This window comes from Rattus norvegicus, chromosome 13 (assembly GCF_021556685.1).
Source record: "Rattus norvegicus strain SHRSP/BbbUtx chromosome 13, alternate assembly SHRSP_T2T, whole genome shotgun sequence".
Taxonomy (NCBI): Eukaryota; Metazoa; Chordata; class Mammalia; order Rodentia; family Muridae; genus Rattus; species Rattus norvegicus.
This window is the reverse complement of record NC_141546.1, coordinates 67,561,632-67,587,469: the sequence shown is the minus strand read 5'-3', so window position 1 is coordinate 67,587,469 and position 25,838 is coordinate 67,561,632. Positions and strand designations below refer to the sequence as shown.

Below are 25,838 nucleotides of genomic sequence, written 5' to 3'. Positions count from 1 at the left end.
TAAGGTGTACAATTTCACATTATGTCTATCTGTAATTGATAGTCATGAGATTTGCCTTACATAATACTTTGCATTATTAATTCAAGGATTTAACTGAGCATTTGTATTTTGATAGCAAGATTGGTTCTTGGTAACTTTAGAATCTTAACTTTCTCCTTTAGGTCAGCCTTACAATCAGTTGGCTATCTTAGCTTCTTCCAAAGGAGACCACCTGACCACAATTTTCTACTACTGCAGAAGCATTGCTGTGAAATTCCCTTTCCCAGCTGCCTCCACTAACCTACAAAAAGCACTTTCTAAAGCACTGGAAAGGTAGGGCTGACTTTTCCAAGAGAATTTGTGTAACCAAGAGCCTTAATCTCGCAAATTTTGTTGTTTAGGAAATTCTGGCAGTGATCTCTATTCATCTTTTATCTGGAAAATTATAGAGTACATAATTATTTTGTGTACAGCCACTGAATTGTACCCAATATGTTGTGGTTTATTGTAGCTGAGTGCTGACTCAGATGAGTTGTAGCTATGAAGCTAGACTTGGACAGAAAGAACCCTTACTTGTCTACTGGGTGATCAAGTAACTAGGAAGCCAAATCCAGTGTAGGGGTTTTGCTAATTTTGCTGTTTAAGATTGATTCAAGTTTGTTTTTGGTTTTTTGTTTTGTTTTTTCATTTCAGCCGGGATGAGTTGAAAACCAAGTGGGGTGTTTCTGACTTCATCAAGGCCTTTATTAAATTCCACGGTCATGTATACCTGAGTAAGAGTTTGGAAAAGCTGAGCCCTCTTCGAGAGAAGTTAGAAGAACAGTTTAAGGTTAGTGTTAAAAACAACAACAACAAAAAAATGTTGGTTGTCTCAAGTTGGAAAGCTTAAGATTTGGAGAACATTAACTTAAAGTTTTGTTATTTTGTGGTGTTGGGGGATGGAACCCAGGGCCTAGCACAAGCTTCCCCCACTGAGCTATGCTCAGAGGACCAGACTCCTGGTTCCTATGTTGCTACTTCATTATGAATTTGTAGCAAAAGTTAAATCTGAAATACATGAAGTCCTTGCATCCAGCTTCCCTCTTATGATCTGACCTATGGTATCCAGTCATTGTTGAAGCAGTCTCATTGACCCCGTTGCCAGTTGGCAAGACAGGTCAAAGTATAAATATATTAAGAAACAAGACAGCTATAAATATAGTGATAAACTGTCCAAAACAACACAAACTTGGACAATAAAAGCATAAATTAGCCAAATATAGTCAGTAAAAAATAATCACAGATAATCGTTGAGTTGGTTATTTACAGTAGTAATAGTTTGCTGCAAATTTTTACTGGTCTTCTGTTTTCTTCTTCCCAGTGGAAGAAGTCCATGACATTTATAAATTACTTAGCCTAGAAGAGAATATTGGAATCTGAATAGAGTTGTTGGATTTAAAGTATAATCAGTATAAAATATTAGCTTATTTAGAAGGCTAGATTCTTTATAAACATAAAAGCAGAAAGTAGAAATCTCAGAATAAAGTGAAGGAGATGGGTGTGTTTGATGTGGCAAGAGCACCAGTCAGCTGGTGGGGGACTGCAAGAGCTATCTTCTCTGCATCTTTGTTCTGGTTCTGTTTTGAGGGTTTTGTTAGAGTATTTTGAGGATTTGAGTGTGTGTGCGAGTATGGTTTGTTTAGATAAGTCTTACTCTGTTAGTTCTTGCTTACCTCAAAATTTCCCAAATCATTATTACTATCATGGCAAATCTGACTTTATCTGATGTATTATCAATCTTCTTTAATTTTTTTCATTAATTTTTATATGTGTATACTATAGCTGTCTTCAGACACACCAGAAGAGGACACCAGATCTCATTAAAATGGTTGTGAGCCACCGTGTGGTTGCTGGGAATTGAACTCAGGACCTCTGGGAGAGCAGCCAGTGCTCTTAACCGCTGAGCCATCTCAGTCCTGTATTATCAATTCTTACCAGAAGATTAATGACTCTTGATTCTGCCGTCCTCTAGACTGCTTCCTTGGGAGAGATGGAGGAGGGCTGGCTACAACTAAAAGTATCCATCCTAGTAGCTGTCAACTTTTTAGGATCTTTGGTTTGGAAAGTATTGCATGTGGGAATAATCAAATCCCATCACAAAGCAGAAGTATAGTGTCACTGAGACCACCAGCTCTGGGAATATATGTGGTAATGTCATACCCTGCTTAGCAGGTTACCATGTATACAAGCACTGTGTAAATGAAACTTAGTAAAAATCATAAGTGGATTTGCCTATGGAGATTTGAGCCTGGTCATTTAAAGGTGCTTATTAGACATCCTCATGGCAGCTTCAGCATGTCATTTGTCCGTGTTCCTAAGTATGTGGTTTCTGCATTGTTTATAAAGGTTTTCTTTTTTATTTTATTTTTTTTTAATTCTTTTTTTTTTCGGAGCTGAGGACCGAACCCAGGGCCTTGCGCTTGCTAAGCAAGTGCTCTACCACTGAGCTAAATCCCCAACCCCTGGTTTTCTTTTTTAAAAGTGAAAAGTTTACGACAGCTCTTAAGTCATGCTTCATGTTCATGTTCAAAATAATACTCGAGTCTTTTTGTCTGCAATGTCTTCACTACATACATCTGCTTTTAATCACTTTTCCTTTTTAAGCATTTTATTCAACATATATCTTATAAGACAACCTTTAAATGGATTAAAACCTTTAAATATCTAAATATACATATAGCCCAAATACTTTCTTCCTCGGGCCATATTAAAAATATAGGCCCTTGGGGCGGGAGAGATGGCTCAGTGGTTAAGAGCACTGACTGCTCTTCCAGAGGTCCTGAGTTCAATTCCCAGCAACCACATGGTGGCTCACAGTCATCTGTAATGGGATCTGATTCCCTCTTCTGGCCTGCAGGCATACATGGAGTCAGAAAGCTATATGATGTCTACAAAACAAGTAAATATTTAAAAAAAAAAAAATAGGCTCTTTCTGGGGCTGGAGAGATGGATCAGCTCCTCTTCCAGGAAATCCAGTTCCTCCCTAATACCTACATGGAGCTCGCACTTATCCGTAACTCCAGGTCCAGGGAATCAAACACCACTTTCCAGCTCTTTAGGTACCAAGCATACATATGGTACATAGACAAGATACTCAGGCAAAACAGCTATATTTATAAAAAATAAAAATAGATAAATCTTTAATACATTTTTAATCTTTAATACAAAATCTTTAATAAATCTTTAATACAAAAATGCTCAAGCAATAGTTTAAACAACTGAGTAGTGCCTGAATTGATCCTTTCTATTACTGTTTTTTAAGACATTAGACCCATATAAAATATTACAATAAAGAGCGGGACAGTTTAATCATCTAGTAATGCTATTCTAACACTCTGTGATTTTGAATGTAGATGTTTAGTAATTCTTGTGTCTAAGATGAACCCTGCTCTTGATAATATATGCAGTATCTTTGTCTCCCATTACAGAGACTGCTGTTCCAAAAAGCTTTCAACTCTCAGCAGTTAGTTCATGTCACTGTCATTAACCTGTTTCAACTTCATCATCTTCGTGACTTTAGCAATGAAACAGAGCAGCACAGTTACAGCCAAGATGAACAGCTGTGTTGGACACAGTTGCTGGCCCTCTTCAGTGAGTATTAAATCACTCAAATCTGAAAGGTGCAATCTACATGTATTTTTTATTTTTGTATATTTGTATTTTTGTAAATGTAGCCAAATGCAGTGATACATAAAATAAGTCCTATAATTCTTAATATTGGATCAGAGATGTAAACATCAAATTCTGTCTGTCTGCTTTATACCACTCATCTGTTTTATATCACATTTAACATAGAAAGTGTTTTCTTCTCTCTGTTTTTTGATAGTCTTACTATATAATCCCTGGCTGACCTTGAACTTCATGGTCCTCACATTACAGCCTCTCGGATACTGAAATTATAGCTATGGGCTACCATGCCCAGCTAAAAATTCCTATTTAGAAGGAAACTAAGATACATGAATCTTTAATACAGAAGAAGGCTCATAGTAATACTTTGAACTGGTTTGCTTTTTCAAATGCCTTACACATTTCTGAATCTTTTTCTCTACCCTACCCCCAAGTGTCTTTTCTTGGCATCCTGTGCAAATGTCCTCTCCAGAATGATTCTCAGGAGTCCTACAATGCCTATCCCCTTCCTGCAGTCAAGGTCTCCATGGACTGGCTAAGACTCCGACCTAGAGTCTTTCAAGAAGCTGTAGTGGATGAAAGACAGTAGTAAGTGTTGTAAAATTTTAAGGTGGTTAGGTGGTTGTTTAATATTCAGAGACACAGGAAAACTGCCTTCAAAAAGCATATTGAACAATTGAGGACTGTTTCCTGCCCACTCTGAAAATTGAAATGGAAATATCCATGCAGACTTTGGTTTGTTTTGAATTCTTTGTTAGGCACATGATCTTAGATAGAAATGTGTGGTTCCTTTTATATTCCCCTGTTCCCAGTTGCCATATCATGAAGAGACAGTCTTCACATTTCAAAATGAACTTGACATTAAAAATCAAGTTTGTCTTTTTAAGCTGCATCTGTGCCATACTTTTCTGTTATTTTTAAATTATGAACTTCCATTTTCTATACACAAGCTGATTCTGCCTTGTAATTATACTTAATTTTTATTTTAGTTGACCTTGGATGACTGGAAACAATTCTTAACTTTCCTCAATACGGTAGAAACAGTTTTTAAGAACCTTTTTTTTTTTTTTAAGTGATGAATAACATTTTCAGTGTACTTTTGATTGTAAAAAGACTGTAATGGCAAAGTCCCTCCCCTACATATCTTAGAGTCGTTTTAACTCTGATGTTTCTGCTGTGACCTGGGATGTACACACCAACAAAGGGTTATCTAATAAATCATGGGACCTCATTAGAATTCGCCTCCTCCCTAAGCACACACACCTTCGTTTTTAGTACCATCGTGAATGTGATTTAGGCGTGTAGCATAGGATAGTGTCTGTCTCCTTTAAGTATTAATGTGGGCAATGCTAGCACAGGCTTTTAGGTACTGCTTTTTTTATATACAGTTTCTGATTATGTGTGCTCTAAAAGTCAAACTTGTGTTTTATTTAATAGACTCTAAGCTGTGGTCTCTTTCCCTTTGGCTTACAGAGGTTTTGTGTCTCTGCAGTGATCCTTTCAGTTGCACATATAGTGTTGAGATTGTAGCCATGTGCACTTGGACCCTAAAACAAGTCACTGTGATTCACTTTGAACAGAGATTTGAATTTAGTGCAGCCATTCTTTGTCACTAATGGGGGAATATTTCCACTGTTTTGGAAATGTATGTATTCATTCTTTGACAGATTATTCCCACCCATTAAATGAGCATTGGGAAGTAGTATACAGTAGTGCATCTCTCTCGTGTGTTTTTGCCTATGTAGTTTTGGAAATGTGTATTGGGGTTTTAGCCTTTAAAATGTCAGGGTAGTGGGACAGTAAGTAAAGGATGGAGTCCTTAGAGATACCATCTTTATAATTTATTAATATTCTACCTTTTCTTGTATAAGAATAAAATATGAAATTTTCTTTGATTTACAGCATCTGGCCCTGGCTAATTTCTCTTCTCAATAGTTTTCATCCCCGTGAAGATGATCTCTCAAGTACTAATGGTAAGAGGTGCTTAAATTGTGTATTGTCTCTCTGGTTCTCGATCAGTAATGGGAGGTAATTGGGAAAGCCAGGGAAATTGGGCTTTTGGTGAGGCTTGTTTGTTTTACTTTAAGATGGGTGTCTAAGAGAGGCTCTGACTTGTGGTACTGATGAAGTGACTGGATGTGGGTAACTCTCCTAAAGTCCCCTCTGATTTTCATTAGAGTAGACAGTCGTGACCTTTACATTCTATCCATTTTCTTCCCTGTCTCTTCAACTACTAGCTGTTTGGGATTTTTCTTTGTTTGTTTTTAGGTTTATATGTTTTACATGTATGAGTATTTTGCCTGTGTGTACATACTATACTATGTATTTGCCTGGGGTCCACAGTGACAGAGCGGGGCCTTGGGTTTCTTGGAACCAGAGTTACAGACATTTGGGAGTAGGCACTAGAAACCAAAATTGGCTTCAGCAAGTACTCTTAACTGCTGAGCTGTCTCCCCAGCCCCACTAGGGATTTTGTTTTAAGGAAGTGATGTGAACACCAGTCTGTCAGATACTTAAACATCTCAGAGAGTTTAGCACAAACGACACAAATTGCCAGTAGATCTCCCATAGTATAATAGTTTATATTGTCCACATATAGTGCATGATCTTAGGACATTCTCCTGTGTACAAACATAGGAATCATATACCACTTTAAACATGCTTTTAAATTTAACAGTGTAATGTTAACATTTTCAACTGCTGCTAAACAGTTTTTATTGACTTCATAATAAATATATGTGTCATAGTCTATTATCCTGTCTTTGAAATTGTTCTTATCAAGGCCCTGAGAAGATAACTCAGTCAGTAAAATGCTTCACTTCTCAACCATAAGGATCTGAATTCAATACCTAGAATCCCTGTAAATAATTCCCTTCATCTCTGGAATCACTATACTAGCAAGCCAGAAAAAAAGAGGATCCCAGGCTCTCTCTTGCCTGCCCATCTAGCCTAATTGATAGTTCAGGCCAGTCAGACTTTTTCTCAGAGGAGGTGGACTGCATCCCTGAGGGTGACACCTGAGACTGTCCTGGCACACAAACATACAGATGCACGTGTACCTGTTTCCTTAATTTACATTTTCTTTATAAATAGTGCTGTACTAAGCAGCATGGAGCTTCTCCCTTCTTCCGTTGTTAGTAATTTGCAGCAAGTCACCTGGGAATGTTGGATCGTGCCGAAGATTATTTCTTGTACACTCTCAACCACATTAGTGTTGTCACTGGATAACTTAAAGATCATATGTAGCCTAAACATTGGGCCTACTAGATTTGATGATGAAGATCTGGATTCTGTTTTTGATTGGTTCATTTGGTTTTTTCTTTAGATTTTTCATGACAGGGTTTCTTTGTGTAGACCTAGCTGTCCTGAACCTTGCTCTGTAAACCAGGCTGGCTTTGAACTCAAGGATCCACGTGGCTCTGCCTCCTGAGTGCTGAGATTAAAGGCGTGCACTGCCACACCTGACTGAAGTTGTATATTCATGAGAGAGCAGATGAGGGAGTTCTTTGTGCCCAGCAACCCCAATGTGTAGTTTGGAATGTTAGGGGTGTCTAGGGACAGAGATGACAGTCAGGGTTTCCTTGAATGACTTAACTTTTTAAGATGGTGACGCTGAAGAGCAGAAAACGGGCATGACACATTCTTCCCATATGTTTCTTTATTCACTTTTTTCATATCTACAAAATAATAAGATTTTAATAAAAATGTTTACAAGTTTTGGCATCTTCTTTTCTTAAGCCACACCACTTCCAGAGGAGTTTGAACTACAAGGGTTCCTGGCTTTGAGACCTTCTTTCAGGTAAGTGACTCTGACGTGCTTCCAGCATGAAAATTGGTGGGAATCTGGCCTTCCTGTAGAGAGGCCTTTGATTTGTCCCAACTGTGTCCTCTTTTCTTTAACATTTAGTCCTTCATTTGCTTGTTTATTGGTATTCGGGTTGGGAGAGTAGCATATGGGCATGGGCCATGGTTTGCATGTGTGGGAAGGTGAGATCAATCTGAAGTGTTTGAGAGAAATGCAGAATAAAGAGGTGAAAAATAAAATTGTTCCCCCTGGGAGATACTTCACAAATTCTACCTTTTTACTTCCCTTAAAATTAAGAAATGTCCTAAAAGGGAATCTTCTGGTTATTCATATTCATTCTTAGATTTTGAGTCAGGGTCTCGATATTGTAGCCCCGACTACTATAGAACTATCTTTGTATACCTGGCTGGCCTCAGACTTGGAATTCTACCTGCCTCTGCTTCCTGAGTGCTGGAATTAAAAGGTTTGAACCATATTTACCAGACTGTTTTGAGACAGAGTCTCTATAGTCATTGGTGACCTGATTAGTGTCGAGCATGCAGCAATCCTACTGCCTCTGCCTCCTCAGTGTCCAGATCATAGGCACGCACATGAGTGTGGGTCCCGGTGTCCGCATAAAAGACAAGCGTGCGTGATATACCTGTAACCCAGTGTGGAGCTGGAGATAATGAGTGAATGAATGAATACACAAACAAGTGAATAAGAAGCAAGTCAATGAGAGACCCTGTCTCAAGGGAGTAAGGCCGAGAGTGGTAGACATGCTCCATGTGTGTATGCGCATTCTACGTTACACACACCAATTTTACATGAAATTAAAATTTAAAAAAAAATCAGTAGCAAAGAGGCAAAGGGATCCTTTGCTGCAGCCACCCATGGTCTCTTCCTGCCTTCTTGGTCTACCTGTCTATCTTGTTCTCTCCTTCCTGCTTTCCTATCCCCCATCTTTTACTCTGCTACACAGTGTTTTTCCAATATATCTCCCACTGGTTTTCCCTATTTCTTCCCAAATAGCTATCTTCTTTTAGCTTACTAACATGCAAGTGTGGGGTTTGTTTTAGGGGGAGGAGGGTCATTCCAAAAAAAGTAAAATAAAATTCACAATCTCTGTCTTTCTCTGTTGCTGTGTATTTCTCCGTACCACAGAAAAACTAAGAGCAATGTGGGCTGCCCTTCCTGAATTCAGGTTTACTCACTTCTCAACTTGCCACCACTTAAAACTACCCTTGTCACCTTAGTTACCAAATTCTCGTGGCTTTGTTCTTATAAAAGCTATGAATTTATTTTGTTAGCTGCAGCTGCTACACAAATAGCAATGGAAGCTAGCCATGGAGGGAGAATCCTGAGAGCATAATTGAAAACTTTAACTTGGAAAAGTTAAAGCAAAGACAAAAACAGTGTAGTCACAAATACTGTTTAACATCTTTGTAAGTTTCTCACTCCTGGTTCATTCCTTTTTAAGCATTTTTTAAAATAATTTTGCCTTTTTTAATTCTTGTAGCATAAAGTCTGTTGACACATTTTTTTTAACCAATCCAGAAATTAGAAAGGCCTTTTCCCTTACCAATGGTAATTCTCTTACCACAATGCCTCTACTACTGACAGTGTCTTAAAATAAAATCAAAAGCCCGGGTTTGTGTATCGACAGTTATCCTGGAGTCTCCTTTAGATTGATGTCCGAGTCTTCAAACTGTCTACCACTCAGTGCGTCCTCACACTGTCAGCTCTCACTCACTCACACCGTCCCTCTTAGCCCCTTGGCCCCTATTTTCTGCCTCTTTATTTATACTTACCTATCCTCAATATTTATACTTACCATGCACTCATGCTTCCTTCTGGCTCTGTATTTTTCTCTGTATGCTTTTTTTACACTAGAACATTCCCACCTCCTCGGCCTTTTCGTTATCGCCTTGGTCAGTGGTTCTGCCCGTTAAGCTCTAGCTCAGGTATCGCTCTGAAACTTCCCATAGTTTTTTTGGAAGAAATTCGATTCTTTCACTTTTTATTCTTTATGTGGTTTTATTGTAAGGTGTATCGGGTTTAATTTTAATTACTTTTTCATGAATATAGGGACTGTTTTTCACTTATCTTTGTGTTCTTCAGCCTAACTTGGTTAATGGCATTTTGGGTTGAAGATAAGCATTGATTCATTATGAAACCCAGGGTGTCTTTAAACCTGCTGTCCTGCCTCCAACTCTGAAATGCCAGAATTAGAGGCATACACCACCGCCTCTGACTCTTTTTAAAATTATTGACAAGAGGTCTCAGGAACTCTTTCTGCACTGGTTTACTCTTTCTGTGTATATACTTTCTGACAGACGCACACTTTTCTGATTTAGAGAACAAAAAGTACAGTGAAATATTTTGTAATCGGTGTCTCAGGAGCCAGAGGTGGCTAAGAGCACTCTTCTGCTCTTACAAAGGACCTAGGTTTGATTCCCAGTACCCACGTGGCAGCTCAAAAGCACCTGAAACTCCAGTCTGAGGGAGTCCAATGCCCTCTTCTGGCTTCACGGGTACCAGACATACATATAGTGCGTATATATACATGTAACAACTTCATGCACAAAGAAATAAAATTTAAAAATGTCCATCAGAGACTCTTAACTATTTTGTTGTCTTTTTACCTTGGAGTTTTTTGTTTTGTTTGTTTGTTTTCTGGAACTGAGGACAGAACCCAGGGCCTTGTGCTTGCTAGGCAAGCGCTCTACCACTGAGCTAAATCCCCAACCCTGCTATTTTGTTGTCTGAGACAGCGTTTCTTTATGTAGCCTTGGTTGTCTAGAACTAACTTGGTAGAACAGATTGGCCTTGAATTCGCAGATACCCACCTACCTTGGCCTCCCAAGCACTGGTATTAAAGACATGCACTACCACCGCCTGCATGTAATTAGTCATGGTATTTAGAAAACTGATATTTAGGGTTTCATGTAATGATAGGGCTTTTACCTGGCATAGACAAGAACATGATTCAGTCTTAGAACCCCAAACAAAATCAAAACAAAATCTTCAATAACAAAACCTATGGATGATTTTGGCTTATTACCTAGAAAGTAAAAATAATACATTAATGTAATGAACTTTGGTTTTATTTCTTGCTTAGTTTCTTACATTTGGAAATACAAATTCAAGCAAATACAGTTGATTACATGTAGTCTATGGCCTGTGTGGGAAACATCTTGATATATTTACATTTGGTTTCCTGGAAATGTTCTTCAGTGTTTTAGCTTCTATAGTGTGCTATGTCATTTTTAGGAACTTGGATTTTTCCAAAGGCCATCAGGGTATTACAGGAGACAAAGAGGGTCAACAACGGCGAATACGGCAGCAGCGTTTGATCTCCATAGGGAAGTGGATTGCTGACAACCAGCCACGGTATGCCCTTTTGATCCCTTTATCATCACACACATATGTACCTCATGTATATCTTAGACTTTGGTATAAAGTATGATGAACTACGCACTGGTAGCATATCTTGTTATGAGCCAAGTGATCATAAGTATATTTAGACTCTCTTCTCTCCGCTACACTGCCTGTTAGCTATGATAAGAATCAATCTCACCTTTGCTATTTGTCATGAGCTGCTCCAGTTTGTAAGCATCTGTATTATTTGAATTGGATTGGGTATTCTCAGGTTCAGTGGGTGATTTGTTTGGCAAGGATGTGCTGCTCAGTTTTAGTCGGGACAGAACAAGACCATGCTTCTAGCACTAAAGACAAAGCAGATGCACTTACTGGTGTAGTGGGAAGAACACAGGTTTTGGAGTTGGTGAGGTTCCTGTTCAGTTTCTAGCTCCGATCTTCTCTGTGAAGCTGTCATCTTCCTGATGGGACATAGCCTATTATTTCTTAATGTTTGTATTTAAACTCTTGCCATGCTCTGTGCACTTGAATGCTTGCATGCTTAAATAAACTTACACCGTTTCTGGGTGAGCCTCACTTACCTGTAAAATAAGTATATATAGCTCTCTTACAGGTTGTATCAAGGACTTTAGACTAGTGTCTTAAATCATGTTCAGTAAGTGTAACCACAGTTACTAGGAGGGGAAAGACAGAAGACTGAGTTGTGATGTGCTGGTTGTGAAGGTCACAGCAGTCTCAGGTACTGAGTAGTACTGTTTGCTAGCTAATCTGTCATCGTTATAGTCTTTTTTTTTTTTCCCTAAATGTTAAAGCCACACACAATTGATTACTGATTTATAGTTTATAATTTATAGATAGACATTTGTAGTTTATGTTTTTTATATATGAATTTATTCTTGCTTTTTTAGGCTGATTCAGTGTGAAAATGAGGTAGGGAAATTGTTATTTATCACAGAAATCCCAGAATTAATACTAGAAGACCCCAGTGAAGCCAAAGAGAACCTCATCCTACAAGAAACATCTGCGATAGAGTCACACGCTTCGGACGGGAGCCCAGGACTGAAGTCAGTGCTGTCTACAGGCCGAAGTCCAAGCACCAGCTGTGACTCAGGAGAGAAGCCAGTGGTCACCTTCAAAGAGAACATTAAGCCACGAGAAGTGAACAGAGACCAAGGAAGAAGCTTTCCTCCCAAAGAGGTGAGAAGGGACTGTAGCAAAGGAGTAACTGTAACTCAGGATGACGGACAGAAGGACAGCAGCAAGAGGAGAGCTGAGACCAAGAGATGCACCTTAGGAAAGTTGCAGGAAACAGGAAAGCAGAGTGTGGCAGTGCAGGTAAGCTGTATTTGAACTATAAAGCAGGGAGAGGAAGGCTCACACAAACGGCAAGGTTTCACATTTTGTTCATAAAGACCAATGCATTAGCCATTCTGAAGTTTAAGTGCGTTCTTTTACCTCATAGGAAGGTATGTATATACAGAGCTCTGTGGTAGATGGTGACTTTATCAATTTGCAGGGTTCCTGTATCAGTCAAGTTCTCTTTAAGTGTTCCACGCAGGGTTATTCTTTTCTTTGGAAAGTATAATTACCGGTTAATAATATTACAGAAGACTTTGGGGGTTTCATAGCATCTAGTAGAATTAAAAGTATATCAAAGCTTTCTGGGAGTTGGGGATTTAGCTCAGTGGTAGAGCACTTGCCTAGCAAGCTCAAGGCCCTGGGTTTGGTCCCCAGCTCCGGGAAAAAAAAAAAAAGCTTTCTGTTGTGTTATCTCCTCTTCCCTCCACCCCCTGACCCCCCAGAGAGGTAGTGCAGGCTGGGTGTGGTGATAAATATATATCGTTAAAACCAGCACTCAAGAGGCAAAGGCATGTGGGTCTTTGAAGTAAGAGACTAGCCTGGTCTACATAGTAAGTTCCAGGCTAGCCAGGGCTACATAGTGACCCTATCAAAAGCAAGGTTCATTGTACAAAGTAAACCTTAACTTTTTTGGAGAAAAATGAAGCATCTCTACATTATACCTGTTTGAGCCAGTGGTGGTTAAAGTAGTATCCTTAGTCAAAAAAGTGGTAAAACAAGAACTCAACCTTGTTTGAGAAAAAAGTTTCCCAGCTATTTGCAACCCTTTTTATACCTTTCCAAAGGGATACTGTTAATTTCATATAGTACAAAAGGATCTTGACTTTTATTATTAGTATCATTGTTTTGATGACTAAGCAAGAAGCTGTGTGATTTGTTAGCTCATTTTGGCAAATACAGATGTTTGCCTTGCGGACCTCATATTGCAGAAGGCTGCTTATCAGCAAGAATACCTTCAGTTTACTTGCTTGATAGAATGGGGTGGGGGTGGCAGCAAAGTGTGGGTCCCCTCTTTTCTGATTCCTGTGTTTTGCTGGTACACTTGTACATATATGAAGGTGAGAACAGCCTTAGTGTCATCCTCAGGAAGGCTTCTGCTTCCTTTGAGACAGGGATTCTCATTGGCTTAGAGCTCAACAGTTAAGCTGGACAAGCTAGCAATTGAGCTTCTTCCTGACTCCTCCCCAGCACTGGGATTGTAAGTTCTCATCTAGCATTTTTCTGTGGGTTTGGAGATTGAACTCTCCTTGCCATGTTTGCAGGCATTTACTTACTGACCGAGAGCCATCCTCTAAACTGCACACATATATATAGGAAATGGCCTGAAGAGAGAGGATATCAAGGAAAGGAAAAAAACAAAACAAAAAAGACAAAATCTACCAAATTATCTAGACTTGTGTTTGAAGACTAAGTCCAGCATCTTCAGTCTGTCCTCTGTAATGGCCTTCCAGTAAGACCCACCCTGATAATAAAAATCTCCTTTTCTGTCCTCAGTCCTCCTCAAACCTACCAGTAGATAACAACAGTAAATCTGGTGTACAGGTATGGCTGTACGTTCCCGTGGCCTTAGCACTTTGAAGACAGGCAGGAGGATTGTTACACATTTGAGGCCCTCCTGGGATGCATAGCAGAACCTTGTCTCTACAATATAAGACAACAACAGTTTGCAGGCGTGATCATGCTCTTTGTCTGCAACTATTTTTCTTGCCTTTTTTGCTCAACCTTGAGGACTGCCTGCAGCACCTCTTTGTTAACTTGATATTTAGAACTTTGGGCCTGTTTGTTGCTGCTGGAAGTATTCTCGTATTTGTCTAAAGAGACTTAAGAAGTGCTTCCTAGTTAAAATTAAACTGAGAGCCATAGTATGTCACCTGTGAGATAATAGTTTTCATTAAATCAGAATTCAGCATGACAAGCCCTAGGTGAAGATCGGGGGCAAGTCTTTCAGCCTCTTGATATGAGATATCTCACTTAAACAAATAATTTCTACCTTCCTTTTCCTTATTTTTCTGTGATTATAAGAAAGCAAAATAAGTGTATTAGTAAATGAAAGCCCTTGTTTCTATTACTAGTAATTTATTTTGATTTTCTTATGTTAACTTAGATGGACATAGTAAGGTTTAAATATTTTCTAGGGTGGGTGCTTCTTTCTAATGCATGGGTTTTTAATACCAGGTTTTATGATTAGTTTTGGTTCTGTTGATTGTAGGTAAAATCCCAGACAGAACTAAGAAAGACCCCAGTGTCCGAAGCCAGGAAAACTCCTGTCACTCAAACTCCAAGTCAAACAAATAATTCTCAGTTCATCCCCATCCATCACCCTGGAGCCTTCCCTCCTCTTCCCAGCCGACCAGGTAAATACACATTCTTCTGCCTAATTCCTTTAGTGTGGGGCTTTCTGTTCACTCACTGGATACTTTGTATTCTTAGGGCAATGTTACTAAGGGGAAAGAAGTTCAGCTTCCCTAATGGTTAAGGGACTGAGTAGTTTCTATATAGTCAGTCAGTACATTAGTGCTGGTCAGTTACTATGAAGATTCCTCCATGCTGTCATTAAAACATGAGAGTATCTTTAGAATAGTGATTACTTTAATGTTAAGAGCAAAAGAAACCAATAGTCTGTATTTCTTAATGTCATGTTAAAGACCTGCATGGTTGGTTGTTGCTTTTTATAATATATAAGAAACATCCTCTTCTCAAATTTCACACCTTTCTTTTGTCAAGTTTCTTTTGGACTAAAGCTGTGTTTTTCTGTTTTGAAGGGTTCCCGCCCCCAACATATGTTATCCCCCCTCCTGTGGCATTTTCTATGGGCTCAGGATACACCTTCCCAGCTGGTGTTTCTGTCCCAGGAACCTTTCTTCAGTCTACAGCTCACTCTCCAGCAGGAAACCAGGTGCAAGCTGGGAAACAGTCCCACATTCCTTACAGCCAGCAACGGCCCTCCGGACCAGGGCCAATGAACCAGGGACCTCAACAATCACAGCCACCTTCCCAGCCACCCCTTACATCTTTACCAGCTCAGCCAACAGCACAGTCTACAAGCCAGTTGCAGGTTCAAGCTCTAGCTCAGCAACAGCAGTCCCCTACAAAAGTCATACCAGCCTTGGGGAAAAGCCCGCCTCACCACTCTGGATTCCAGCAGGTAGGCAAGCTCATGTGTTCTGTCAGCTAGAGTGGCAAGAAGGGCGGAGACAGGTCCCTGTTTGACCGTTCAGTAAATACTGCTGTTCGTGTTGTTAGGAAGGTTCAATGTTTGCCTTATTTGTATGATACCAGTCTTACATGTCATATTCTTACGGCACGTGAACCAGAAGGGGGAACACATCCTGTCTTGTATACATTCATCAAACTTCTTAAATAATTGAGTTGAGAAAACGTGGGAGTTCAAAGTCGTTGTTTCAGAATTTCTGAAGAAGTAAAGAAGCTACGTTTAACTATCAGAGCGATTGTAGTTATCTTCGTCTTGTTGATAGGCACCTCTTTTTTAGTATCAACAGGCAGATGCCTCCAAACAGCTGTGGAATCCCCCTCAGGTTCAAAGCCCACTAGGGAAAATTATGCCTGTGAAACAGCCCTACTACCTTCAGACCCAAGACCCTATAAAACTGTTTGAGCCGTCATTGCAGCCTCCTGTAATACAGCAACAGCCTCTAGAGAAAAAAATGAAGCCTTTCCCCATGGAGCCATATAACCATAATCCCTCAGAAGTCAAGGTCCCAGAGTTCTACTGGGATTCTTCCTACAGCATGGCTGATAACAGAGCAGTAATGGCTCAGCAACCAAATATGGACCGCAGGAGCAAACGGTCACCCGGAGTCTTCCGTCCAGAGCAGGATCCTGTGCCCAGGATGCCGTTTGAGGTATGTCCTTCCCCGTCCCCAGGTTCTGTGGAGATCTGTCTGAGGTTGCACTTCAGACCATCTCAGATTCACACAACCTTTAAGTTGATACATAAAAATGGATACGTATTTATGAGAAGTAAACACTCTAAAGACTACTCATGGTGTAGGACTTGGCCTCTTCAAAATCATATGCTTAGTTTGGAGGAGGACTGAAGGGTTCAATAGCTGAACATCTAACAGCATCATGATAGAGAATTCTGAGAAAGAAAGAGCTTCTTAGTTGGGTTGAGTCATCTAAATTTAAAAATAGGTCTTGTGGGTATTTAAACAAATTAAGTGAAACAAAAGTCAGTTATCTTCTTGCTCGTTACTCAAGAGAAACAGGTGCATAACATTGTAAGCGCTGCTGTCTGTGTTAATTACTACTACTCATTAACGTTTGTGTCCTGCACAGTCTTACTCTTCTGGATCTTGGTCTTCCCTCACTGTTGGCCACGCCACCTTTCACATGTTTCGGCCTTTTCCTCTGTGTGCTACATCACAATTGTGTCTCTATCCTTGCCTTTAGTCATGTTATCTGACTAATCAATCACGCTACTATTCTTATGTGCTTTTGTCCCTAATTGCATCTCACAGTGATCCTTTCTGTCACTAGGACCCCAAGAGCTCCCCTCTGCTTCCTCCGGACCTGTTAAAGAGTCTGGCTGCCTTGGAGGAAGAGGAAGAGCTGATCTTTTCTAACCCTCCTGATCTTTACCCAGCTCTGCTGGGTCCTCTCGCCTCTCTTCCTGGACGAAGCCTCTTTGTATGTATTTGACATAATTCTGCTTCTTGCTCTAACCACAGCTTCTTTTCTGATGTTTTTTTATAATACTTGTATAGGTGAGCTCTTCTTTCTGGGGATTTCTCTGTATAGGAATATAAAGTATATTTCTGTATCGCCTAAAATTAATCTAATAATGTAGTAGAGCTCAAGCCAGTTGGTACTGGCTCTAGTTCCTCAAATATTGAGTCATAGCCTAGATATGTGTCAGTCAGAAAATGTCTTGTACTGGTCTACCAATACTCTATGCGATGCTGGAAAATTAACTTCCTTTTCAGGCAGTATGTACACCTGGACTTCAATATCAGATATTGTATAATGCATTATTTAAGGATTTAAAGATTTTTTTTAATTCTCAATTATGAAAATATTAAAGGAAATGGCATTCTAAGTTTTAGCATTGATTAATTGAATTGTTCGGTTTACTGAACCATAAAAGAGCCCTAGTCTAAATTCAGAGTTGGAATTTTAAAACAAAATGGGTAGAAATGGAAAAACTGTCTAGAAAAAAGGTTAGAAGACATTCATAGTTGGCTATGAATGTAAATAATCAGGATAATATAGAATAAAATGAAAGAATTGGTTACTGTTAACCTGTTTGAAAACAGTCTTCTAGAACTCAGGCTGCAGAATGTCATCCCTTTATGCTCGTAGTGTTTACATCATTCCCATTGAGGGTTTGCTGTATAGACGCAATGAAGCTCCCACACACATAGACACACACACATCTTAAAACAACTTAAAAAGATTTTTTAGTTTTTCTAGCTTTATTTTCCTATAAATATTGGGCAGTGGTCCATTAATCATGGAGTCAGAGGCAATAACTGCCATCCCTGGTACTTGAGCTTGCCTGGGCAGGCTGACCGGCAAGGCTTCCCTGGGCGTGGGAGCGTAGGAGCTGGAACAGCCCAGCTGCCGTGGCTTCGTTCGTATGGAGTGCAGGTGGTGCCTTTGTGTCCTTCTGTACTAACTCTCCTGATGCCTGCCCATTTGGATGGAACAATTTAGTAGAACAAATGAGACCTTTTCAAAAGTTTGGTTTTTTGCTTGCTTTAAAAAAAAAAGTTTAAAAAAAAAACAGCCTTTCTTGTACTTAACATAGCTGACACTGTAACATTCATAGAAATGTCTACATGGAGCTGTGTTCAGCAGATTATTAAACTGCTATCTGTTAACAGCAAGCGTTAGATCCAGCCTTCTCTCCTCTGCCCCCACCCCCAGTAACTTTCTTAGGGCCATTAAATAGAAACTCAGCTTAGTATATCGCAAATGAAGCTGCTTTAGAATGCTTTAAGATTTTAGTAGAGAATAAAACCTGCCAGGATAACTCATCTTTTAAGGGAATTCCTAAGGGTCAGATCCAAATAAAAAAAACACCCCTGGTTCCTGCTAGCATCTCTGCACTGGACCAGATAAACCCAGAACCCAGAAAAAGAAGGTTCTGGTTCACCTGTGACAACTGGCACATGGTATTGACAGAGTGAACTTATCATTAGCTTTCCTAAGTCCTCTACCATGGAACACATAGACACATGCTTAAGTATCGGTCTTTAACTTCAAAAAAGAAGAAATCACCTTTTTTTTTTTTTTCCTTCCTCTACCTGGGACTAAAGAAATCCTTACTGGAGAAGCCTTCCGAGCTCATGTCACATTCATCTTCTTTCCTGTCCCTCACTGGGTTCTCTGTCAATCAGGTAAGCAGTGTTAAGAATTTCATTTTATGTTCGTCTTGTAGACTGATTTGTCTCTGATTGGGTAGACTGTATATTATGAGTTGGAGCCTTTTAACTTTCTTATCAATACTCAATTTCTTAGAGTTTGGTTGTTTGGACAAATAAATGATTCTTTTTGACCTCAGATAAGACAGTTTACATAGAGCAAAATACAGAGTGAAATAAAGACAAGGAGACGAGAGTGGAGAAGTTAAAGTCCTTTGATGTGTCTTACTAAGAACTTGAGGTCTGCTGAGCATCCATGAGCATGACTTTCTTAAATCTCTTTTTCTGGGTTATTGACTTAATCTTTCAGGAAAGATATCCAAACAGCAGTGTGTTCAATGAAGTGTATGGGAAGAACCTGACAGCCAGCTCCAAGGCAGAGCTGAGCCCCTCGGTTGCCTCCTCCCAGGAAACATCACTGTACTCCCTCTTCGAAGGGACCCCTTGGTCTCCATCACTTCCTGCCAGTTCAGGTATCAGCGCTAATCCTTAGATTATGACGCTTCCTTTCCTACACATCCATACTGACAAGCATTAGTCAGACTCTATAACAAGAAGGTTTTTTTTTTTTTTTTACATATTGTTTCTCTTTTTAAAAATATTTTGGAGACTTTTTATTTTATGTGTGTGGCCTTGTGCCACATGTGCAGTCCCCTAGAGGCCAGAAAGAGGGTGTTGGATCCCCTGAAATTGGAGTTAGAGGTGGTTTTGAGTTGCCATCTGGGTGCTGGGAATCAATCCCAGGTCCTGAGTGCCCAATACTCTTAACTGCAAAGTTATCACTCCAGTCCCATTTTATTTCAGTTTTATAAAGTCTTAATTTATAATAATTCTTAGAATCCAAGATATAGTCAGCCACAACAGTCAGACAGACTGCTTCATGACCTTTTTGTCCTTTCCTCCAAAGCCTTATTATAATGTGTTCATTCAATCAAACTTTGACTACCACGTCTGAAAAAAATGTTAGTTCTTGTTTTTGTGTGTTATACACCTATTTATGTTCTTGCATTGCTGTTATTCCACAGATCATTCAACACCAGCCAGCCAGTCTCCTCATTCCTCCAACCCAAGCAGCCTGCCCAGTTCTCCTCCAACACATAACCATAATTCTGCTCCATTCTCTAATTTTGGACCCATTGGGACTCCAGATAACAGGGATAGGCGGCCTGCAGATAGGTGGAAAACTGATAAACCAGGTGAGATCCACTTCTCTTTATCTACCAGGCAAAGTGGAATGACTTGCTCTGATTTTGCCTGAAGTTTGATATTTGCCACTTAGAGAACATTCCGTATTCTTACCTGTTGTAATCTCTTAGCCATGGGTGGTTTCGGCGTTGATTACCTCTCAGCAACGTCATCATCTGAGAACAGTTGGCATCAGGCTAGCACTCCAAGTGGCACCTGGACAGGCCACGGCCCCTCCATGGAGGATTCCTCCGCTGTCCTCATGGAAAGCCTAAAGGTGAGTGGATGCCACGGGCTCCTGCTCAGCAGAGTCTCTGCGTTCCTCCACGGGTGGTTATCAGGGCGTCCAAACTGCTAGAGCATTTGGTTTCATCCTAATGTTAAATTCTGATATTTTTGAGGTTAGCCTTATTTGACTAGTTAAGAGTATGTAATTTTAAATGTTTTGTTTGCCTAAAATCTTAAACTTACTCTGTCGTGCCATATGACTTAGTAAAAACTTACCAGCAGGGACATGTTGGGGCATGTCATCCCAGCGTGGTGGGAGTAGGAGGAATGACCCTGGCTTGGGGTTAAAGAAAACTAATTTCACTGTTCACAGTGTTAAAATTATCTTAGGTAAGAACTAACTTGCCTGGAGAGGTTCATGACTTTTTCTTAGAGCTGAGTTGATTGGCATTTAGGATAGATTTAAAAGACACATTTGTCTTTATGGGTGGCTGAGATTTAAAACAAATCCCTGTCAAACAGCCAAGCATTTGCCCTCTGCTGACAAGTTTGTGGGCTGTCTTTCAGTCTATCTGGTCCAGTTCCATGATGCATCCTGGACCCTCCGCTCTCGAGCAGTTGTTAATGCAGCAGAAGCAGAAACAGCAGCGGGGACAAGGTGCCATGAACCCTCCACACTGAGGCCACAGTAGCGACCCAGGGAATGAAGGCTCCATAAACCATGGCATGTTGGGTTTGCAGGACTGGCCCACACAGTCCCTGCAGGTGGCAGCCCTCTTGTCTGTTTCTTGCTGTCGAGAGGGTGTAAGTGTTCCACCAGCCCGCTGAGTGTGCACGAAATGTTCGCAGTGCAACAAAAGAAAAAACCATCAGGAACTCTCGTTCCCCCGGGGCTTTCCGGAGGGAGAGAGGAGCTGCTGTTTGTCCCACTCGGTTACTGATAGCACGCCTCTCACCTTCTCCACCGCGCATGTCCCCAACACGTGGGAAGTGGAAGCTGAGAAGGGAAGGCAGATGGGAGAAGCCAATAGGAACTTCTCAGTCCTTTTTTCCTCTTTGGGGAATAAAATAGGAATCCATTATGAGTGCTTTGCTGACTGAGAATGTAGTTGAAATTATTCTTAAACATCTTTTATTATTACTCTCAGTAGCAAAATATCACACTGAATTCTTCCATACACAGGTGTATTTCTAGTCAGTGTGGAGCAAAGACAGTCCCGTTTGCTGCTCCTGTGAGAGGTCAGTAGTGACAGGACAGGGAACTGACCTCTTAAGCCAGTGGGAGTGTTCCATAAGGGAGAGGACAAGGCCTCTTGGAAGGTTCTGGTAGAGGCCTTCCTCCAGCCTGGAAACTCCAGCAGGAAATGCCCTTCACTCTGTAGGTGCTCGAGCCCCAATCGAGGATGCAGTGTGGGTGGTGCTGCTGTGCTAGACCAGCAGATGGCTGCTGTACGATTTCAGATTAATGTTGTTGATTCCTACACTTTGCAGTAGCGTAGCAAGCAGTCTCAGAAGGCAGGCTAGTCCATTCATGGCCTGGAACCCATTTTAATAGGTGGATGCTTTCAGTGTGGTTCTTTTCGTTGAGTTGGTTTTTGTATCCCCATCCTGCTTCCCAGCCTCTTGCACCAGTCTCCACCCCTTTAGCCATATGCTGTACCGTAGTCATTGTTTTTTCCCTACCTTGTACAACATCTCACCAAGAAACAAACAGCAGCATGGGGCCAGCACTTGGGGCCCAAAAGCCGGTCTGAAGAGGAAGGAAGCAGAAGTGCGAGCATCGCTGCAGAGGAGCCGGGCTCTGCCTGGTTACAGGCTCTGCCTAGTTACAGGCTCCTGACCTTCACCTCAAGGATGAAGTTGAAGGCTATGGGGACAGATGCACACTGTGCACAGAAGAAAACACAACAGACGCCACTTTGGAGAGGGCAAGAGAAGGAATAAACTCTATTTGATATTTATTAGGAAAGAGGACTGAAGATGTTCTGTGTAGGAACAGAAGGACGGACAGCATTTCTGTTAGTCATTTCCTGGAAAAGTAATATTTTAATGGGAAATTATGGAAACAATCTAAAATGTCCAATTGCTGTGCTAGGGTAGGGATTATTTTCTGGGAGGTGTGTGTGTGTGTGTGTTCTCGAGTGTGTGTATGCATGTGTGTGTCCCCACACATGGCTGTCTACTCTCCCGGAGGGCGTGGGCTACGTGTGGGAATTAGTGTGGAGCATAGCTGAAAGACCGCTGTAGAGCAAGGCACATCCAGGAGCCCAGGGTGCCCCTGGGTCAGGGCAGCACTGAGACGGGGTGAGGTGTCGCTCACTGCTCTTCAGAAGGAGCACTCAAGGCCCCAGGCTTCTCTAGTGCTCTTTTAGTTTGACGTGGTATTGGGGTTTTTGTTTTGTTGGGTTTTTTGTTTTGTTTTTTTTGGGGGGGGGTTGGTTTTTTGTTTTGTTTTGTTTTTGAAAAGTCTGAAAGTGAAACCCTTCACTCAATGGCAAGAAACCGTCTGTGCTGCTCCAGTCCCTCCCTGTGTCATCCTTGTCCTCTTCCTGTCCCTTCCCTGCTACACCTTCACCCAGTTTGTGATGTAGGCTCTGCATTCAGACGCTGCAGCATTCCAATGTTGGAAATGTCACTGGTCCTTGCACCTTAGACCAGCCCCTCCCAGTAGTGCCCACTTCCCATCTATAGCCCCAGTCTGCATGAGAACTCGGTGTTTGGAATGTCTATGACTCAGCAGGGCTCCTCGCCTTGCCATCCTCACTGTGGGTAATGACGGAGGGGAGGAGAATCTTCATCAACTGGTTTTGTGTAATAAACTTTGGTGTTTTGTTTTGATTTGATTTGATTTGGGGTTGGTTTTTTTTTTTTTTCCCTGTCTGTCTGTGCAAGATCTGCAGCTGCTGAAATCAGCTTTGCCTTTAATTAAACCGTGTTCTCTCCAACCAGATATGTGTGTGGAGTATTTATTCTACCAGAAGGATACAGAAGTAAAAGTACAACTTTATAGTGAACTTAGAACTTCAACTGCTCACTCCTCAGGAAAAGGCAAAGATGGTCACAGCTAGGTAGACTTGGAGATGAATTCTGCTTTTCTTAGCATCCAGTGACTTGTTCTAGAAATGCTAGTTAAAAGTGGCTGTCATGGACTTCTGTAAAAGCTAGAACAGTTCCTATTTGTAGCTCATCAGGAGGCAATTCAGAGATAGTTGATCTTTGGCCTATAAAATTCACTGACTCTGATTGAAGCCACCAGAGATGGCTGTTTTAGTTGGGGTGGTTTCTCTTCTGTTTGTCCGAAGTTTCCAAAGGCAACTTGAATAGTGCTTAGGACCAGGGCTCACACTGGCTTGCTTCTCACCTAGATTTGATTCCATGTAAGAATCACATCCCCTCTACTTTTCACTTGCACCTCTACACACTTGGAGAAGAGCAAAACCATACATGTGCTGCAAGGAGGGGCAGGGCAGTAAGGTCCTGAGCTCTAGTGCTTAGGGATCCTTGTCCCCGGTTAACCTGAAGGATCACCAAAATGACATGGGTCTGGTCATGTGCGTTAGTCAGTCTTAGATAACACTTGTAAAGCCCCAGAATGTCTCTAAAGAGCTGCCTTCGCTCCCTGTGGCTCCAACTGTTAGTGGTCTGTGTTTACTATTGAACTCTAATAAATGTCCATCTGAGAAGGCCTTGGGGGCTGCCTTTCTAAGAGTTCCATTCTCCATTGAACTGGGTGGTGTACTTCATGGGAACCTGATTCAGTCTGCCTTGCTTTAATGAAACTTAAGCTTGTTTTCTAATGAGTCGTCTGTGTTTGCCCTCAGGATTACATGTAAATTTGCTTTAAGCTTCTGGAACCCAAGCTATAATAAAGGAAGAATGTTTTTTCCACATAGCTGTTGGGCTTGAACACTTGAATAGTGGGTATCCTATTTTCATAGCAGAGAGGTAACACCCATTGGTGTGCAGCCCTGGGAATCTGAAGTTTTAATAGATTCACGTAGCCGACACACACACACACACACACACACACACACACACAAATTTTTCCCTTTCAGAAAATTCGTCTCCCCCTTCATCTGTAAGGAAGTCTTCTGAGTTGTCATATTACCATGTGGCAGATTCGGTTTTAATAGAGAAATGTTAATAAGTTAGTCTAGATTTCCAATGTGGTTTCTCTATATAGCACACAGCAGAGATGAGTAAGTCTTGCCCAAAAAAAAAAAAAAAAACAAAACAAAACAAAACAAAAAACCACCCTTTTCTTCAGCTTCATAGATTGTAGAGCATCCTATACTTCTCTGGGAGTGCCTTCCAAATTCTTGGCTGCACATCCTTCAACAAAAGCTTTAGGGAAAATGCCAATTTTCCCTTTACACTCCCCTTCCAGCCATTCTTCATTCACTGGTAAAAAGCAAAATATACACTGATTACTAAACACAGGAAAGATTGTACTGTCACGAGTGGTCCACAGACCCTGTTACTCATCCCTTCCTAGGTTAAAGTGAAGATCGCATTTACCCTCCTAACAGGTCCTGTTGTAGATGAGATAAATACACAGTGAGGAGTAGGATGAATTACCATAAGTAAGGCTGACCATGAATCCTCAGGTCAGAGTTTTTTATAAGAAGTAATTTTATCTGAGCCTTGCTGGAATCCATTTATAACTGAAAGGGCATGTTGGTGAATACCCTAATAAGATTCATCAACACCCTAAAAACTGGAGCTACTGATAGGTTTAAGTAAAGATTGGTAAAGATAAGGATAATAGCACTTTATTTTAGGCTTTTAATAAAATACAGACACTACACACTCAGGCTTCACAGTAACTCAGTTACAGCTATTGTCTCCACTTTTACTAAGGACAGATATACAGAGTTTAATCACTCATCAAATTGGACCACAGAAGTTCATTATATTCTCTAGGCAGATCACAGAGCCATTCAGAAGTTATCTTTGGCTATTAGAACCTTCTTGCCTAGGTCCTGCCCTCAGAAGTTCTATAGTTGGGCAGGGCACAGTGGTATACCTCTAATCCCAGCACTTGGAAAACAGAAGCAGGTAGATTTCTTGAGTTCCAGGTCAGCCAGGGCTATATAATGAGACCCTGTCTTAAAAATACAAAAATCGATAGTGTGGGAGTGTGACTAGCATTAGTTCTCCCCAGCTTCTCTCTGGAGACCTAAGTGCAAACCACTACCCTTCATTCTTCCTATTTATGGATGGGTGTGGGTTGGAAGCATCTTGTTCGCCTGGGTTTTAAGAACATGTCAGAAATGCAGAATCTTAGACTATGTCTTAGCCAATGCCCACCTGAAGAGAATCCCAGCAAGTCAGACACATTAAAGTTTAGGAAATACTTTATAAATGAAACGAGCCATCTGTGACCATTGAGAGCAGTTAAACTCCCAGCTCCTTGTATGCTGAGTTCTGTCTCCCATTGTTACCTGAATAGAGTTCCACCACAGGGAGCCACTTCTCAGCTTAAACTCAAGACTTCCATGAGTCATGGGATACAGTGTCTATGAAAGGTTTTTCTTGTGTGTTAGCGTTATTTTGCCCCTGACAGCACAACCCCCCCCCACACACACACAGAATGTTACACAAAGTGGTGCTGTGTTCTTAAGCCCAGTTCTTGATTTTCCAATCTCCTTTGAAAGAACACTTGTCTTCCTTAATATACTCTCCAGGTAAGCTTCAAAGCTCTCACTTGGTCTGTTGGATTTACTGTCCTAGTTATCTGAGCACTGCTTTGCATTACTGGTGCTCAGCAGTCGTGAACAGATAGAGGAATAAGACTCATCTGAATTACAGCAGTGCTTCCTGATAATAATTAAAGTAACCCCCGGGAAGTGCTGAGAAGTACAAATGAC

At 40.9% G+C, this 25,838-nt stretch overlaps 2 protein-coding genes across 13 annotated transcripts in view; one reads left to right on the top strand and one right to left on the bottom strand.

Annotated features, from left to right (window-relative positions):
- Positions 1 to 24,197, top strand: part of Smg7 (SMG7 nonsense mediated mRNA decay factor) — a 64,370-nt gene extending 40,173 nt beyond the window's left edge. For 2 of the 12 annotated variants that reach the window (NM_001415738.2, NM_001415740.2), the window contains 17 exon segments: positions 162 to 312; positions 673 to 808; positions 3,447 to 3,609; positions 4,080 to 4,233; positions 5,548 to 5,618; positions 7,384 to 7,444; positions 10,703 to 10,822; positions 11,719 to 12,145; positions 14,379 to 14,523; positions 14,932 to 15,314; positions 15,661 to 16,032; positions 16,670 to 16,819; positions 18,451 to 18,531; positions 18,866 to 19,028; positions 19,581 to 19,751; positions 19,872 to 20,017; positions 20,536 to 24,197. In NM_001415738.2, coding sequence (NP_001402667.1) covers positions 162 to 312; positions 673 to 808; positions 3,447 to 3,609; positions 4,080 to 4,233; positions 5,548 to 5,618; positions 7,384 to 7,444; positions 10,703 to 10,822; positions 11,719 to 12,145; positions 14,379 to 14,523; positions 14,932 to 15,314; positions 15,661 to 16,032; positions 16,670 to 16,819; positions 18,451 to 18,531; positions 18,866 to 19,028; positions 19,581 to 19,751; positions 19,872 to 20,017; positions 20,536 to 20,649 — 3,008 coding nt within the window. In that variant the 3' untranslated portion in view covers positions 20,650 to 24,197. 12 annotated transcript variants of the gene reach the window in all.
- A 5-nt stretch (positions 24,198 to 24,202) lies between these two features.
- Positions 24,203 to 25,838, bottom strand: part of Ncf2 (neutrophil cytosolic factor 2) — a 30,370-nt gene continuing 28,734 nt past the window's right edge. Inside the window, 1 exon segment of the mRNA NM_001395185.1 lies at positions 24,203 to 24,369. Within this exon segment, the coding sequence (NP_001382114.1) occupies positions 24,257 to 24,369 (113 nt within the window). The 3' untranslated portion in view covers positions 24,203 to 24,256.